Source organism: Carettochelys insculpta, chromosome 3 (genome assembly GCF_033958435.1).
Source record: "Carettochelys insculpta isolate YL-2023 chromosome 3, ASM3395843v1, whole genome shotgun sequence".
Taxonomy (NCBI): Eukaryota; Metazoa; Chordata; order Testudines; family Carettochelyidae; genus Carettochelys; species Carettochelys insculpta.
The window spans coordinates 7713265-7730865 of record NC_134139.1 but is presented as its reverse complement, the minus strand read 5'-3'; the positions used below and the strand labels follow the sequence as shown (position 1 = coordinate 7730865).

The window sequence follows — 17601 nt, the reverse complement described above, 5'->3', positions numbered from 1 at the left end:
CATACATCTATACATGCTGCTAGCAACTCATAATAAGAAGCAGTGAAGGACTAAGGGCATGTCTTCACTAAGCAGAAGGTCGAGGTTGCTGTGGTCAATCTTCTGGAGTTTGATTTAGCGTGTCTGGTAGAAACATGCTAAATGGAACTCAGAGGGCACTCCTGTCAGTGCCAGTAGTCCTGCTCCTTGCCAAGAGTAAGGGAAATTGCTGGGTGCATTTGCTCCTGTCAACCTCCTGCAGTAGAGACTGTGCAAAAGCGGGAATTAAGCTACTTTGATGCCAGCTATGTAATTAATGTAGGTGGAATTGTGTATCTTAATTTGGTCTTCCCCCATAGTATAGACTTGGCCTAATGCTACATTTCATGCAGTTAAAAGAGTTTGCTGTTGCACTAGGAAGTAAGAGATTGAGCAACATGTAGTTGAATGAAGAAGCTCTTCTCCTTTGTACATTATGAACATTTCAGCCTTCACAATGCAGGAAATATCTCTGCTGCTGTGCGTGTCTTCAGATATTCTGCAGAGTTAATTTGCTTGCTCTGATCCTTCATTCTCATTTTCAGTTCCCTCCAGCATATGCAGGCATATCAGAAGTGAATCAGCCAGCAGAACTTATGCCTCCGTTTTCCACAATTGAATACATAGTGCAGGTAAGCTCACCATGGTCAAGCTTGGTATGCTCAGAAAACCTGTGTATTCTGTAGGATAACTCAATAAGGTGTTTTCCTGAGTGGTACTTAGGTTAATTAGCCACGTTTTAACCCCTGCTGCTCCCAGTGGTTGTCTAATCTCTTAAGTCATTCATTTTTTGCTTTTTGATTTAAATACGTTCCCTCTGTAATCTGTATATATGACTTTATTATGAAGACTGGAGGGTGGAAATGGATGCAGCTTCTTGCACTTAGCATCCAGACATCTCTCTTAATTAAACAGCAGTACTACTGGGGGAGTTCTGCACCAAAAGTTACAAGTTCTGCACACAGTATTTTAAAATTCTGAATATTTTATTTGTCAGAATAATGCAGTATCATAACTTTGGTTCAAATATTGAGGTAATTGATGTAAGCTGCAGTTCAATGGATGGAGAATGGAATTGTGCTGCTTGCCACCGCATGCCCACAAACAAAACTTCTGTGTTTGTTTGGTTTTGGGAGTGTGGTGTATTGGAGGAAATCCTCAAACCACCTAGCTTAACAGTAATGTAGCTAGGTTTGACCTTTTATTTCTAGTTGTTATTCAAAAGCTATATGCAGCCTGACGCTCAAGGTTACATCACAGGCGGCTTACAATCAAGTGAGGGCTGGGGAATCAAACTCACAGTTGATATTGGCTACTGACCATCTCTGCAAATGTCAGCAGCAAACAATTCATGGAACGCATTTTGTTAGGATATTATTTCAGTTAAAAAAAAATTAGACCAGTTCTAATCACTGAAGCACCATAAGCATTGATAAGGTTGTACTGTCCTTTATACCCCTCTGGCAATGTAAAGGAGGCTTAAAACTTTTATATCTGTTTTATACTGTTTGGGGGAATTCACAAAGACACTGGGAACAGTTCATTAAAGCAGACAGGCTGCTACACTCTGCTTTGCCTGAGGGGAGAGAACCTGCCCCATGCTTAGCTCCTCAGAAACACACTGCTCCTCTATGTCAAGTGTGCTGCAGCAGCGAACAAGAGAGACACCATGTCTGTCTGTCTCATGACAGCATTGCTCTGTGATTTATCTCTCTGCTGGCTGCTCTGGATGCTTGAATCAACCTGCTGGAGAGGAGGCATGTGGCCGCTCTTGCAGCTTCCCTTTTGGTTCCCTGTCAGAAGTCACTTCTTTTGAAAGAAAGTAAAAAAATCAGCAGGGGACATGAATTCTGCACACTTGTAGCGACACAGAATTTAGCAGGAGTAATAAAAGCCATATTCTAAGCCAGGGATCAGTAACCTTTCTGAGGCAGAGTGCCAGAATTTGACCTTTTGACCTTATATACGGTCGGAGTGCTGGTGATACTTTTTAAAGTCACTAATAGGCCTACAGCTTCATTAGTACATAACTTACGATGCAGAGCTTTACTGTTCTTGTGGTGGTTGGCAGCATTAGCTGGCCTTTTGCTAATCCACAGGCAGCATGGCTTTGAGCAAGCTTTGAGGTGGGGCTGAGCTCCCACCTTCAAGCCGATTTTCATTGGCATGCCATATGACTCTTGGCACCCGTGCCAGGGGTTGCTGACCCCTGCTCTAAGCATTTGTTCACACTGGAAATAGACCGGAGTAGCTATGTTACACTAGCTGTTCCTGAATAACTTCCTGTGTGGATTCCCTTATTTCAGGACAAGAGTTCCTTCTTCTGGTTTTATATAATCCTTTCCAGAGTTAATCTGTGTATAGACAGGCCCTTAGTCTTGTGATGACAGAGTGTGAGTTCAGATATGTCAATGGACCGATGAATATCTCCCTGGTCTTTGTCCTGCCAGCATTGTGCTTTGTTCTTGATGCTTCCACTATTGAGGAAAGGTGACCATCTTTCACTGATCCAGCTGCAGCTCAGTTGTAGCTGTTCTCTGTGTTTCTGGAGAAACCCTCTGATATTCCTGAAACTAGTTGTTTGAACTTGCTGACTTGTAATAGACATTTGTGAGTGAAGGATGTAAGAACTCCGCCATGAAGCCTCTGGGGGTGTTCCATACCAGTCCCAAGCCTGGATAAAGGAGGAGAGTTGGTCAGATGAGTGATGATGCACTGACCGTGAAACAACAATACGAATGAAATCCAAGGAGAAGATTGTGCAGCGATGGATGAGATATTGCACTGATTTGTATGAAGCACAGTTGGACCCGAGGGTCCAGAGAGACTGATTGATGAACTGAAAGGGATATCTCCACTGAGCGTCGAGAGCGAGACTGATATTTTGAAGGAGGAAGTAGAAAGAGTAGTGAAACAACAGAAGAACAAGATCCCTGGAAATAAGATCATGGGAGAGATGATCAAATACGGCGGAGAAAGTATGATTCAGAAAATACACCGACTATGTAATATAGCATGGAAAGAAGGGAAGGTACCTCAGGAATGGACTAGATCCGTGCTAGTGACAATACACAAGAAAGGAAGCACACTGGAGTGCAAGAACTACAGAATGATTGCCCTAATGCATGACCTAGGCAAGGTGCTGATGATGATACAAAAACCTGTAGGAAAACACTTCAATCTCCCTGGACACTCAGTAACAGATTTAAAAGCAGCAGTCCTACAACAAAAAAACTTCAAAAATAAACTGCAAAGAGAAATTTCAGAGCTGCAATTCATTTGCAAATTTGACTTCATCAGCCAAGGACTGAACAGAGTCTGGGAGTGGTTGGCCCATTACAACAGCATTTTCTCCACTCTTGATATTCACAACTCCACATTAACTGCAGATAATGGGCCACATCCTCCGTGACTGAATAGACCTTGTCAATTCTTGCCCTCCCCTTGACTGAGGCTCCCTCTTTAAATCCTCCTCTGAACCCTGCCCCGACTCATGCATCTGATGAAGCAGGTCTTTGCCCACGAAAGCTTATGCTCCAAAATATCTGTTAGTGTGTAAGATGCCACAGGACTTCTTGCTGTTTTTGACGATACAGATTAACACGGCTACCTCTCTGATACTAGTGCAGAAGGTTATACAATGGAAGTTACAGCTATTCGGGTGTATGTGCAGAATGAATGACGAAAAAAATCAAGACCATGGCATTTGGCATAATGAATGGTTCGAATAGGAGAGGTGGACCCCACAGAGAATGGGTAGATGATATGGTAGATTGGTGTGGAGCTAATCTACGAAACTAAGCCACTTAGCATTGGATGAGGAAAGATGGAAGGAAATAGTGAGAGGCATCAGATGCTAATAGGCCCTGAGCCCATGGTTGTTGATGATGATGAAGGGCATAAGAGCTTTCTTATTTCTGTAGTCATTTTGGCTGTATCTACAGCAGTCATAAATATTTTGTTCCATTATGGTAATTCCCAACCCATTGAGGGTGGGCAGAATGTCTCACTGCGAGTGTTGAATAGTAACAGTTAGATAGCCGTGTTAGGCTATGTACTATCAGAATGAAAAAGCAGTCCAGTAGCATTTTAAACACTAACAATAATTTATTAGGTGGTGAGCTTTCCAAGTGGGTCTATCCCATGAAAGCTCACCACCTAATAAATTATTTTGTTAGTCTTTAAAGTGCTACTGGACTGCTTTTTTGTTTTCACTGAGAGCGTACATATGCATAGAAAACCTTTTTTCTTTCTCCAACAGCGAGGTTCTCCAACCCCACTGATATTCCTTTACGTTGTTGACACATGTTTGGAAGAGGAAGACCTGCAAGCATTGAAAGAATCCCTGCAGATGTCCCTGAGTCTGCTGCCTCCAGATGCATTGGTGGGGCTGATCACATTTGGCAGAATGGTCCAGGTTCATGAACTGAGCTGCGAAGGAATCTCCAAAAGTTACGTGTTCAGAGGGACCAAGGACCTGACTGCTAAGCAAATACAGGTGTGTTCAGCCTTCTCTTCCGCACTTAACCCAACGTGTGAGTCCATGTAGGTCTTTTGTCACGTTTCTCCCATCCCCAAATGCTTGCCTAGTGGAGGGCAAATAGGAAGGATGGTCCAGTGGTTAGGGCATTGCCATTAGACCAGGAGTGGGCAATAATTTTGGGGCGCGGGGGGGGAACACGGGACAGAAATGCCAAGAATTTGGTGAGCGGTCAAGGGTCGCACTTGTCCATGATATGGGTGCAGAAGGAACCTTGGGATTACGTGATTGGGGTGCAGGAACTGGGAGGGGGTTGTGACCTGGGACAGGAGTGAAGAAGGGGTGCAGGGTTTGGGTGTACACGAGCAGGGTGCAAAGGGTTTGGGTTATGCGGGATGAGGTGAAGGAAGGGGTGCAGAGGGCTGGGGGGAGAGAGGAGCTGGGGTGTCTGAAGGAAGCTCTGGCTGGGAGGTGCTTGTTTAGGTGGCTCCTCGCCAGCAGTCCAACAGCACCCTCAGGCACGCTCCCTGCCCTCCCTCCCCCTGCACACTGCTCAGAGCAGCCAGCTACAGGAGTCATGTGCTGCTATGAGTGCTGTGAGCCCTGCGGGGGAGGGGAGTTTACCTGCTGCCTGCCCTGCAGACAGGCAGCTGCCATTGTCCAGACATCTGCAGGGACTCCTTGAATCCTTGCAAGTCTTCTGGTTTCTGTTCAATGGGAGCTGTGAGATTGTGCTGGGGGCAGGACAGCGGGCAAAGTCTCTTCACCCCCAGCTTGTGGTGGCACACAGGCCCTCGCAGCTGGCTGCTCTCAGCAGCAGGCAGGGATGGGCAGGGAGCCTGTCGAAGGCTCCCATTGTGCCGCAGGCTGGATCTGGTGGCTTGGCTGGCCAGATTTGGCCCACAGGCCATATTTTGCTCTGCCCTACCTCAGGGAGATGCAAGTTCAGTTTCCTGCCCTGCTGTAGGTTTTGACCTTGGGCAGATCACTGTACCCGTCAGTTTAACTGGGGTAATAGCACTGCCCTATTTCACAGCACTATTTGAGGATAAATACATTGAAGACTGTGAAGAAGTTAGATACTAGGGTAAGGGGAGGGGGGCTAGAGAAATACCTGGTATTGGTAGTTAATTAGTAAATAATAAAGCTTATGTTTAAATGATCAAGTCTCTGCTTCTTGTCTCATAGGATATGCTGGGTCTTACAAGGCCTGTGGTACCTGTCCAGCAGGGAAGGCCTCTTCAGCCTCAGGAACAACCACTTATTTCAAGCAGGTAAGTGGCTCTGCAGAGCACACTGTACCAGAAGGGCAGGCCAGGCCCAAAGCTTACATTATGACCTGTAGGACCCGAGCCCCTAAATGCAGGTTTCCTAAAGGGAAAGATGGCTTGAATTGTTCTCTAACTGCAGTCAGTTGTTTGCAATTGTAGATATATATTGGTGGGGTTTAGCTGAGCATCATATGGAACTTTCATAGTGTTTATTTCTTAGACTCCAAAAATAGTGGCATCCAGGCTGGATTTCCACTTGGACCCATCATTTGAAAATTATTACTTTGAGTTTAAGCAGAGACTGCCTTTTTGTTCTCTGTTTGTACAGCACCTAGTACAATGGGGCCTTGGCCTGTGACTTGGACTCCTGGGCACTAATGAAGCACAACTAATAATAATGTAGAAATTGCGCAGAATAATGAATGATTGGAAAATAGGGGGAGTTTGTTCCCAGATTAAATTCTTTCCTCGCATTGAGTCCTGGGTTTTCTGCCTCTGACCTACTGCTAAAGCTGTTGTTCTGAGGCCATTACTGTGTGCATTTTAGTGGAGCAGCTTTTCCAAGTCCTCGTGCTCTGTGCTCTTTGTACCTTGCTGTCATCAAATTGCTATCTGCTCTTTGGGTCTGTTATTGTGGAACCTTGAGATGTAAGAGGTGATGGAATGCTTTGCTTTGATACAGTTAGCAGCAAAGACCAAACCAATGGGATTTGTGAACAATGAAGTGTTCCTTTTGAATTCTTTGCAGGTTCCTGCAGCCTGTACACAAAATCGACATGAACCTGACAGATCTGCTTGGGGAACTGCAGAGGGACCCGTGGCCAGTGACTCAGGGAAAGCGACCCTTGCGATCAACTGGAGTAGCTCTGTCAATTGCTGTTGGTTTATTGGAGGTAATCCTACTCACACTTAATGTGAGATTACCTGGTAAAATTAAAATTTTATGGGGTGGTTCCATGCTTTAGCAGTATTTCTTAGTAGCTGAAAGACTTGGTCTGTGGCCGGATTGTGTTAGCAGTATGGCCCTACCAAATTCCCAGTCCATTTTGATCAAATTCACAGCCAGGCAGGTTTAAAATTAGTCCGTTTATATCTGAAACATCAGGGTGTTTCAACAATGGGGCTCCAGTCCCAAAAGGGTTAGGGTTGTGTGTCTCGAGGCTCTTTCGGGGGATAGGGGGTGTCAATGGATTGCCAGTCTTAGGTCTGCCCTTCTGCCGGTTGGGGTGCTGTTTTCAGAACTGAGCAGCCATAGAGAAAATGTTTTCTACAACTGTGAATTTAGTAGGGCTCTACATACCAGACATGAGTATACTTAGCAGATGTGACAAACTTTTGGAATTCACACTCAACTTTGAAACTGGAAAATGATTCAACTTGACACCTCCTGGAGTGTAATACTGGGGGTAGTTATGCTTAAATAATATTTGAAATGCCATGTATCAGGGCATTCATGGTTCTTAGAGATACTTACAAATAATAATGTTTAGCTGTCAGGTACATCAAATGTCTCTGTGTATCACCATGTCTCTGTGTATCAGAGGTAGCCAAGTTAGTCTGTATCTTCAAAAGTAAAAAGACAACCCTGTGGCACCTTATAGAGTAAAAAGTATAGAGTATAGATATTTTGGAGCATAAGCTTTCGTGGGCAAAGACCCACTTCGTCAGATGGATGAGTGGGGGGTTCCAGAGGAGGGTTTAAAGAGGGAGTCTCAGTCAAGGGGAGGGCCAGAGGTGACAAGGTCTGTTGAGTCATGGAGGATGTGGCCCATTATCAGCAGTAAACGTGGAGTTGTGAACATCAAGAGAGGAGAAATCAGGTCAGTTCAGTCAGGGAGGATGTGGCCCATTATCAGTAGCTAATGAGGAGGTGTGAACTTCAAGAGCAGAGAAACTGCTTTTGTAATGAGCCAACCACTCCCCGTCTCTGTTTAATCCTGGGTTGATGGAATCACACATGGGTTTTGTGGAGGGATCATTTGAGGCATGGGAGGAGGGTGGAAACAGCTATGCGCCTGTTTCTCTGGGGGGGTGGGAGCATAAAATCAGATCTGCCCTATGTTTATACTTTGACAGTGTCAGTCCCTACCATTCCTTGTCAAGAAGGAAATAATTATTTATTAAGGCAGCATCTAAACATCCCATCAGAATCAGGTGCCTGATGTGCTAGATGCTGTACACAGAGGTTGAAACAGACCTTTCCCCAGAAAGTACATTAGAACTATTTCTATTATTTAACCTGCCCATCTCTAAAATTAAGGTTTAATTTTATTTTAGGGCACATTTCCAAACACGGGGGCCAGAATAATGTTGTTTACTGGTGGGCCACCGACACAAGGGCCCGGCATGGTGGTAGGAGATGAACTGAAAACACCGATTCGTTCCTGGCATGACATAGAGAAGGACAATGCACGGTTCATGAAAAAGGCCACAAAGGTAGGTCTTGCTAGGTGCTAAAGCAAAGACACAACTTCCGCTGCATGATATCATGGGCCTGCTGGGTATGGGTGTTATAGAATAAGTGGCGGTAGCTCTGGGCTCTAAGCCACTGCCAGGGAACCGATAGGGATAGCTAATCCCAGGTCTGTATTGGTGAGCTGCACTTCATACTGCTAACGTGTTATGCGACTTTACTAGTGACAAACTGCCCACTTCTTCATGGCCTTGGGGCCTGTGTTCCCACACATTCCCCTGGGTCTCCCTTGGGTACAGATGCTGCTTTCTTCAGCCAGCTACCTCAGTCAAGCTATAAGTCTGGGTTCTGTTTCACCAAGTCCCAAACAAAAGGCCAAATCCATTAGTCCCTCTCTGCATCCAGCACAGTTCTATCTCCAGAGAACAAGAAAGTACTTCAGCATCTCTTCCTCAGCTGCTCAGAGCAGAGGGTGAAATGCTCCAACCCTCAGTTTCAGGAGGAACCCAGCCCCTTTTCTCCTGCTGAGAACCAGCCAGTCTTCAAATGCCTCTTGGATTGCCTTCATGTAGCTAAGTGGTTAAAATGTGCTGTGTTCACTGAATGCCCAGTGCTGTTTGGAGATGGTAGCAAAGATCATACAAGTGAAAAACAAGCTCCTGTTCAGTGCTTAGTGTGTCCTGGGGCTCTGGAGTCCTTACCTAAGGGATGGTATGTCACCATTAAAAGAGAACATGCCTTCTCTAGGGGTAAATTCCTGCATTGACACCAGCTGTAGAACCCAAGGAAACCCTTCTTGCTTGTTGGAATGTTTTAAAAGCTCTGTGGGCTCTTTGTCTCTGCAGCACTATGAGACGCTAGCTCAGCGCACAGCAGCCAATGGGCACTGCATTGATATCTACGCCTGCGCCCTCGACCAAACTGGCCTTCTGGAGATGAAGTGTTGTACAAACCTCACTGGGTATGTCCTCTGTCCTGAGCAGAGAGCAAGTAGAGCCCCGAGTGTTGGGGTGGAGGACCGAGGCAGGAAATGATGTGTTTGATATGAATGGATGGGTATGAGTAATTGTTGTCATTTCCCTGATTCCAATCATTAGCTGGCTGATCTTCTGTCCATTGAACTTTAATGTCAGCGTTGTCAGTGGTGCAGTGTCGTACTCCAGGGCAGCTTGTAGGAGATGAATTTTGATTCAGTCAGTAGCAAAGCAGGTGTCCTCTTTAGAGAAGGGTGATGGAGCGTTTTAACCAGCTCCCAAGCCCTGGATGGTGCCTGTTCTACAAATATATTTTATCGTACAGAGACATAGGGAATGACAGTCCTGGAGGGGAGAAAGCAGATTAAGAAGGCATATTAGGAGCACTGGCTTTATGAGCCCATTTGTTAAGAGCTCTTAATAATAATAATAATAATAATAATATATGGAGATACATGTCTCATAGAGGTGGAAGGAACCTTGGGAGGTCGTTGAGTCCAGTTCCCTGCCATCTTGGCAGGACCAAGCACCATCCCAGACTCTTTTTTTTTTAAATCTTTTTGCCCCAGGTCCCTAAAAGGCCTCCTCAAACTTTGAGCTCACAACCCTGGGTCTAGCAGACCAATGCTCAAACTACTGAGATATCCCTCCCTTCAGTGTGTCCTGAAAAACAAAATGTACTACAGGGACCAGGTGGCCTTGATTATGGGTGTGACTGCTTGGTGTGAGGGCACTGGATTGAATTTGCTTCAGGTTAGTAGCAGAGGTGTTAAGTGTTATGAATACTTGGCCTCTCTTGAGTCAAGGAGCCAGTGCCAAGTGTCATTGCAGTTCCTAGTAGGCACTAGAGAAGCCCTCTTGCTTGTAGCATTTGCAGAGGGACCAAGCCCTAAGTGGGCTATTATGGGAACTGCCTGTTTTTAATCTGCCAGTTGAGATTGACAGGGTCAGTTAACTGGGAAGTCCCTATGCTGATCCTTCTGGAGGCAGGCACCTTTCAGCTCTAGAATTGCCTTTCCTTCCTTGGTGTGCGAGATCTGTCTGCACTGTTAGGACCTGTCCATTTATTCAGGCTTTTATTGAGGAGGTGAGTTGATTAGAGGATGATTTAGCTGGGGTTGTTTGCAGGTTTGGGAGCTCTGTCGTGATAACAAACATCATTACTGCTCCAACAGCAGATAGTTTGAGTTAGGTGCACTGCATGCATTAGAAAATAGATGGATAAAGGCAGAGCTACCCTCCACCCCTAGAACTGCATCTTCCTGATCTCCCTCCTAGCACACAGAGCGGGAGGTCTGCACTGCTGTTGCAAGAACTGTTCTGTGGCCAAACAGACCATTCGCTGGCTGTCAACCTGAACTTTTTTTTTTTTTTGCAAACGACGTCCGTTCCATTTTTCTGTTAGCTCAGAACTTGCTCCGTTGTACGTCTGTCCCTTGGCGTGGTGGCAGCATGCTCAGATTTGAGGATTGGAATGCTTCCATCTCATAGCTAGTTCCTTTCTTTGCAATTTTCCATCAGAACATTTAAAAATACAGGTTGAGCATCTCTAATCTGGAACTCTCTCGCCTGGCAAATTCTGCAACCCGGTATGATGATAGTTAGCCGGACAACCACTTATCTTGGGTGTGGGCCACCTTTCCTGTGGTCGTATAAAGTTTGTTTACAGCCACTGTTTTCAGTGTTCTGTGCTGTTATTTAGCTGTAATTTACCCATAAATGTCTTGGAAAAGCCCAGTAAGCAGTGGAAGCGTTGGTAATGCTGATAGATAATATTGACTTCCTGTGGTCCTGGCAACGTCTCTCGTCTGACACCGGTCGTGTCCTGAGGGTGCCGGGCAAGAGAGGTTCAACCTGTAGGTTTTTTGCACCTGGGAAAGGAGGAGAAGAGTAGGAGGGACATCCTTTGTGACTCCAGTCCCATTGCCTTTGTTCAATTCCCCTATTGTTTTCCCTTCCCAGGGGTCACATGGTGATGGGAGACTCCTTCAACACTTCTCTCTTCAAGCAGACGTTCCAGCGGGTGTTTAGCAAAGACTTCAACGGACAATTCCGAATGGCATTTGGTGCCACGTTAGAAGTGAAGGTGAGAGATGGGGCTGATTAAGTGGAATTAGCCAATACATCGGAGTGCTTTTTGCTGATTTTACGGGTTATTTGACAGCTGGTTCTGTGTAGGATATAAACAATCAAATACCTGAGCTTGTTTTGCAGCAGGCAGTATTCCAGCCCATGGTGTCCAATACGCTGTCCATTCGCCGCAGCGAAGTGGCTTGTTAGAGCCATACACGTGGAGTGCCCACTGCCCCTCCATGCATGTGCCCCACCACTTGGTGGGACAAGCACATGGCAATGGCAGCAGAGGCGGCTCCTCCTGTGGCTCGCTCAGGGCCACAGGACAGCTCGTACAGGGCGGCTCTCGTGGCGTGGCTCTGGTGAGTCATCAGCAGTTTGCACCTGGGTGGGCCTTGGTGTGGTGAGTTGAGAGGAGGGTGCCTGGCTGGGGATGGGTAGAGTTCCCGGCTTGGGGGCAGTGCGTGGCTGGTGGGAGGGAGGGGGCTGTGCCAATTGCTAAATTTCTTTTGGATACCACTGATTTAAGTGAAGTTATTTCAAATTTCCACTGGCACTATGTGCTGGGAGCAGCAACTTCAGTGTGTGCGTTTGTGTTTTAAAACCAAGCCTGTGTGAAGGGAATTCCAGCCCTGTCTCAGGGAATTCTGACATCTAGAATCTAACCTAATCCTTTAGCCCTGCAATCTGTTGCCAGATCCCTTCAGGTGGTACTGAGCCCCACTGACTTGAAGCCCGTCATACCTCTTGGGTTGCTGGAAGGAAGTTGCTTTCTGGTTTTGTCTTGGAGCCTGTGGACCATAGAGTGGCTTGGCCTGTGTTTCTCTCCCTCTCCCCTGCCTCTGTTTTTGGGGTTGTCCTCCCCATTCTGAATTCCTCCAGTGCCTGCCCTTGTTATTGCTTTTGGCTTTCCCAAGCAGCAGGAGAAATAAATTGACCAGATGCTTGTCACTTTCACAGATGATGAATTCTTTTAGGCGCTTTTCCTCAGGGAACATTTAGTCTTTGCTTAGATGAATGGTGTACCCCTACCCACCCACACTTGTCAAGGAGAGTTTCCGACTCCTGCTGGCAATTGTAGAGTTGTGATTTTTCTTGTTTTAAATCTGATTGTGTATATCAGACGTTCTGAGACTCAGACACAGTCACATGGATTGTGTTTCCTTCCCTCCATGGTTGTACAATATCCCTATGGCAACTGCAAAGATTGCTTTCATGGGAAATTAGTGGATGTGGTTTAACTGTCTCTTAATGTAACTTAGCAGCTGGAAAGGAGGAGAAGGCATCCCTGTGTGACCTGTCTGCTCTCTGCAGAGCAGTTTGGGAACCTCTGATCAATGAAGTCTTTTCCGATGGAAGCTGAGCCCCTGACTTTTCTGTAGCTTCAGGCATGTACTTTGTTTTAGTGATTTGATTTTCAAACTTTTCTGACCCTATTGTAGACGTCAAGGGAGTTGAAGATTGCAGGGGCTATTGGACCGTGTGTATCCCTAAATGCTAAAGGGCCATGCGTCTCTGAAAACGTAAGTCACCGACATGGAGCACCTTTACTAAACAAGTAAATAAGCAGTGCAATGCCTCTGGACTTTCCCTGTGTCCTGACAGTAATGCTGCGTCCTGTCAAGGAGGAGAGACTGGTACGGAGCATCTTTGGTGTTCAGCTCCCCAGGCTAGAGGAGAATGGGTGTACTGTGGTGGCAATGTACTTGGTCTTTGAGAGGGATGGGGTCTCCTGCAAGGTTGCACCTGATGCTTCCTATGGAGGGCTGACCATTGGAAAGAGAGCACTGGTGTCCCTTGCAAAGACAGTCAAATGTGGCTTCAACTGTTATGCAGTAAAGCTATTGTTTATTTTGTTTTCCAAGCTCCTTTTGGCACTTTATCTTGTATCTAGAAGATGTGAGGTCCCGTACAGAGCATGTACTGAGTCTGACCGTTGGTCAGAATTTGAAGTGATCTTAACTTACCACATGCTAGAGAGAGAGAAAAAAAATCTCCATTTCCTTCTGAATCCTCTCCAGGAACTTGGCATTGGAGGTACATGTCAGTGGAAAATCTGTAGCCTGGATCCCAGCTCAACCCTTGCCATATATTTTGAAGTGGTGAATCAGGTGAGTCCAGTTTTTTCCCCTCATTTATGGACAGTTACAGAAAAATAGTCACTATCACCTGCCTAGTCGATCCATGAAGAATGATTACAAAAGTCCCTTTGTAACATACGATGCACCAAGTAGCAAATGCCAGTATCTAGAATAAACCGTCTCACTCAGATTGCATTTATGCTCCCTGTTGTACTGATGAAAAACACTGTATCAGAGTTAAGTATTAAATGTTTTTACCCTATGCAATGAATCAGTTGTTTCTCTCTCCTCCCTCATGTGCTTTCTCAGTCCTACGAACTCCTTCCAAGTGCTGTTTTCCCACTATTGTAAGGATGATTAACTGCTCCCATCCTTTATTGGCAGCTGATGTAGAGCCTGTTAGCAAAGTATCTAACGACCTGCCACTTCCATGGCTTACGCTGGGATTGCTTAATATTCCTTACATTTTCCAGCAGCCCCCAAAAACTGACATTTTTAAGCAGCAGGTCTTAAGCATGCAGTTATATTCAGGCTTGATGCATAAGTCCCTGCGGTTCTTTTGCTGTTCTGTAGGTCTAGCAATAGATTGCCTCTGTGAGAGTGACACCGTGTTCCTCTGTTTTGCAGCACAATGCACCGATACCTCAGGGTGGCCGAGGTGCCGTGCAGTTTGTCACTCAGTATCAGCACTCCAGCATGCAGAGACGCATTCGAGTCACCACCATTGCCAGAAAGTGAGCTCCGCAAGCCAATCCCTATCTACTGTTCTCTGATAGTGGCAATTAAATACAGAATTTTGCCAGCCATCTGGGTGGATTGGGTGTGGGGTGTTTTGCATGCACAGCATGAGCCTGTATTTGGACTTGGGAAAGAAGAGAGTCTGTAGCCCTAACTTTGCTATTTTCAGCTGGGCAGATGCACAGAGTCAGCTCCAACATATAGAAGCAGCATTTGACCAGGAAGCAGCTGCAGTGCTAATGGCCCGTCTGGGAGTCTACAGAGCTGAGTCGGAGGAGGGACCTGATGTACTACGATGGCTGGACAGGCAGCTGATCAGACTGGTACGTCTGTTGGTCTAATCTCACGGGTTAAATCTTAAATAGTGTAAATGTTGGCTGTGTCTGCATCTAAAACACTACAACTGCATTGCTGTAGCTTTTCAGCATGCTCACTGACTGCAGCGATGCAAGGGGTTCTCCCATTATCGACTCTTCTAGGCTGTAGTACCTAGAATGTTGGAAGAATTCTTCCATCAGCCTAGTGCTGTGTACATGCTGGGGGTTAGCCACAGCAATGTCTCTTGGAGATGTAGCTTTTTCACATCCCTCAGATACACAGCTGTGCCGGTAAAAGGTTCTAGTGTAGAGCAGCTCTTAAACATCAACTGTTTCACTACTGATCATTTTAGCAGAATCCTCCAGCTATCAAATTTATGCTACAACCCCAAACTGCCTCCAGCTCTTCTATAGGCACCAAAAGTCCCAGCTCTCTAAATCTCTGGCTGTGCTCCAAAGGCTTTTATGGGCTGATCTCTGCTACCAAATTAGATCAACCCAACTACATTGCTCACAGATGTGAAAAATCCACGTCCCTGGAGTGACCGAGTTAAGCTGACCTAGGTCCCCATGTAGATGGTGTTAGATTGATGGAAGAATTCTTCTTTCAACCTAGCTACTGCCTCTTGGGGAGGTAGATTATCTGCAGTGATGGGTAAGTGTCTATCCTGAAGTGCTCTGGATGTCCAGCTGCAGTGCTGGAGCTGCGCTGACATGACATTTTAAGTACAGACATAGCTTACTATGCCGCTGTGTCATGCTTGTATAAAAATCTGTGGCAAGTCAAATACAGTCAATGTGGGGTCAGAATAAAATTAAAAGGAATTGATTACTAAAACAAATGCGAGGGGCTTCATGTTACAGTTCTTGGTAGTGCTCATTTGCATACTTCAGTCATTAAAAGCATCAACTTTCAATGAAGCTGCTGCAGAATTTCCAGTCTGCTGTCCAGAGCCAAGGAATATTGGCCAGCCAGGGTATTGTAGCATACAAAACATCTTCAAAAGTGATGTGATGCACAAAGTATGATATCAGAGCCAGCTAGCAGATCGTACCTGATCCAATAAAAACATTAAACTCTTGGAAACAATTTTTTTCTCTTTGGTTATTTTGAATCTGAACTTCATCCTAAGCTCGTGATGGGTATTTACATGCTAAAATATAAGAGAATGTGGAGTCCAAATCATTGTTCCAGCAAAAGCCTCACACATAAGGGACTTCATTAATAAAAGGATAAGAGTGGCCATAGTGGGTCAAACCAAAGGTCTGTCTAGCTGAGTATTCTGTCTGCTGACAGTGGACAGTTCCAAGTGCCTCAGAGGGAATGAACAGTACAGGTTAATTAGTTCCAGCTTTTAGCACTGAGTGGCTTAGACTGCATCCTGCAATGTTTCTCTGCATTACCCATTGATATTCTCTTCTTATCTTGGTTACTCTGTAATCAACTGCAGAATGTGTGAAAGGAACAAACATCCCTCCTACTTTCCCTGAGACTGAAATATGCACATTCCTTCCAACATACTGTCAAAACAAAAAAGCAGTCAAGTAGCACTTTAAAGACTAACAAAATAATTTATTAGGCGAGCTTTTGTGGGACACCTAATCAATTATTTTTTTAGTCTTTAAAGTGCTACTTGACTGCTTTTTTATTGATAGTATATAGACTAACACGCTCCCTCTCTGTTACTATTCCTTCCAACAGTGTCAGAAGTTTGGACAATATAACAAGGATGATCCAAATTCCTTCAGACTGTCAGATGCATTTTCTCTGTATCCCCAGGTAAGGACTCCCCTTTGCAAAGACATGGAAAAGGCAGTTACAGGCAGAAATGGAGATAAAAAACACAATTGTGATTGTCTGACAATTTTTAAAGTTGTGATATAAGTCAACACTCTCGGACTTAGTTAAATGCCTTAAGCCAGTGTTTCTCAACCAGGGCTATGTGTTCCCTTAGGGATGCACCGAGATCTTCCAGGGGTGCATCAACTCATCTAGATATTTACCTAGTTTTACAACAGACTACATAAAAAACACTAGTAAAGTCAGTACAATCTAGAAGTTCATTCAGACAAAGACTTGTTTCTACTGCTTCATATGCCTTACTCTGAAATGTAAGAACAATACTTCTATTCCAGTTCATTTATTTGGTAATAAGATGATATCAAGTCAGCAAGTTTTCAGTAGCAGTCTGTTATGATGTTTTTTTAAGTACAGTAAATCCTCGAAATGTGCAATTTCGGGTTGCGCTTATCTCGCATTAATGCACAACTCAAAATCCCGCACACACGCTCCCCGCACCTCCGGCCCTGGCTCAGCTCCCCTTGCCCTCCGTGGCCCTGATTCAAACACCCCCCCAGCCCCAGTTCAAACCTTCTGCAGTCCGGCTCACCACCAAAGCATGGCTCTGGCTTGCCCCCCACATGGCTCTGGCTCAACCCCCCCCAGACCCCGTTTCAAACCCCCTACGCGGCTCCTGCTCAACCCACTGCAGGGCTGCATGGCTCTGGCTCAACTCCACTACCCCACTCCCCCTGCAGCCCTAACGCATCCCAGGCTTAACCCCCTGTCCCTCCTCATGGCCACAACCTACTGCCAGGCTTAACCTTCCCCATCTGCCACCCTCAACCCCAGGACTTACCTTTCAAAGGGAGCTCCAGGTGCTCATTCTGCAGCGGGGGAAGCAGCAGGTGTGTTTTGCCAGAGAGAAAAGCTGCACCCCAACTTATGTGAAATTTGAGTTATGTAAGGGTGCCGTGGGAACACAACTCTCGCATAACTCGAGGGACTCCTGTAAGTAGTTTTTAAGTGAGGTGTACCTTGGTGATATGCAAAACATATTTGACTCCTGAAGAGGGTACAATAATGTGGAAAGGTTGACTGGCACTTGTTTCAAGACCTCAGATTACCTTAGGACCATGTTTCTCAACTGGTGGTATGTGTACCCTTAGGGGTACCTGAGAGAATGCTGGGGGTACTTTTTTTTTTTTTTGGTTTTGGGAAAAAGGGTACTTATACCTATCATAAAATTGGAAGTGACCTTGAGAGGTCATTGAGTCCAGTCCCTTGCACTTACAGCAGGACCTATCTCCATCCCTGACAGATAGTTTCTTTATTAAATGTATTTGCAACAGATCCCCATAAGGAGCCCTCTCAAGCATTGAACTCACAGCACTCCGTTTAGGAGGCCAATGCTCAAACCACTGAGCTATCTCTCCCCCTTAAAAATTAGATTGAG

At 45.5% G+C, this 17601-nt stretch overlaps 1 protein-coding gene across 1 annotated transcript in view; it reads left to right on the top strand.

Annotated features, from left to right (window-relative positions):
* SEC23B (SEC23 homolog B, COPII coat complex component) overlaps nucleotides 1-17601 on the top strand; it is a 31326-nt gene that overhangs the window by 6855 nt on the left and 6870 nt on the right. Inside the window, exons 4-15 of the mRNA XM_074989306.1 lie at nucleotides 564-650; nucleotides 4280-4516; nucleotides 5687-5772; nucleotides 6518-6662; nucleotides 8047-8205; nucleotides 9028-9143; nucleotides 11119-11242; nucleotides 12672-12752; nucleotides 13251-13340; nucleotides 13938-14044; nucleotides 14218-14371; nucleotides 16068-16145. Coding sequence (XP_074845407.1) covers nucleotides 564-650; nucleotides 4280-4516; nucleotides 5687-5772; nucleotides 6518-6662; nucleotides 8047-8205; nucleotides 9028-9143; nucleotides 11119-11242; nucleotides 12672-12752; nucleotides 13251-13340; nucleotides 13938-14044; nucleotides 14218-14371; nucleotides 16068-16145 — 1464 coding nt within the window. The remainder of the gene's footprint in view (nucleotides 1-563; nucleotides 651-4279; nucleotides 4517-5686; nucleotides 5773-6517; nucleotides 6663-8046; nucleotides 8206-9027; nucleotides 9144-11118; nucleotides 11243-12671; nucleotides 12753-13250; nucleotides 13341-13937; nucleotides 14045-14217; nucleotides 14372-16067; nucleotides 16146-17601) is intronic.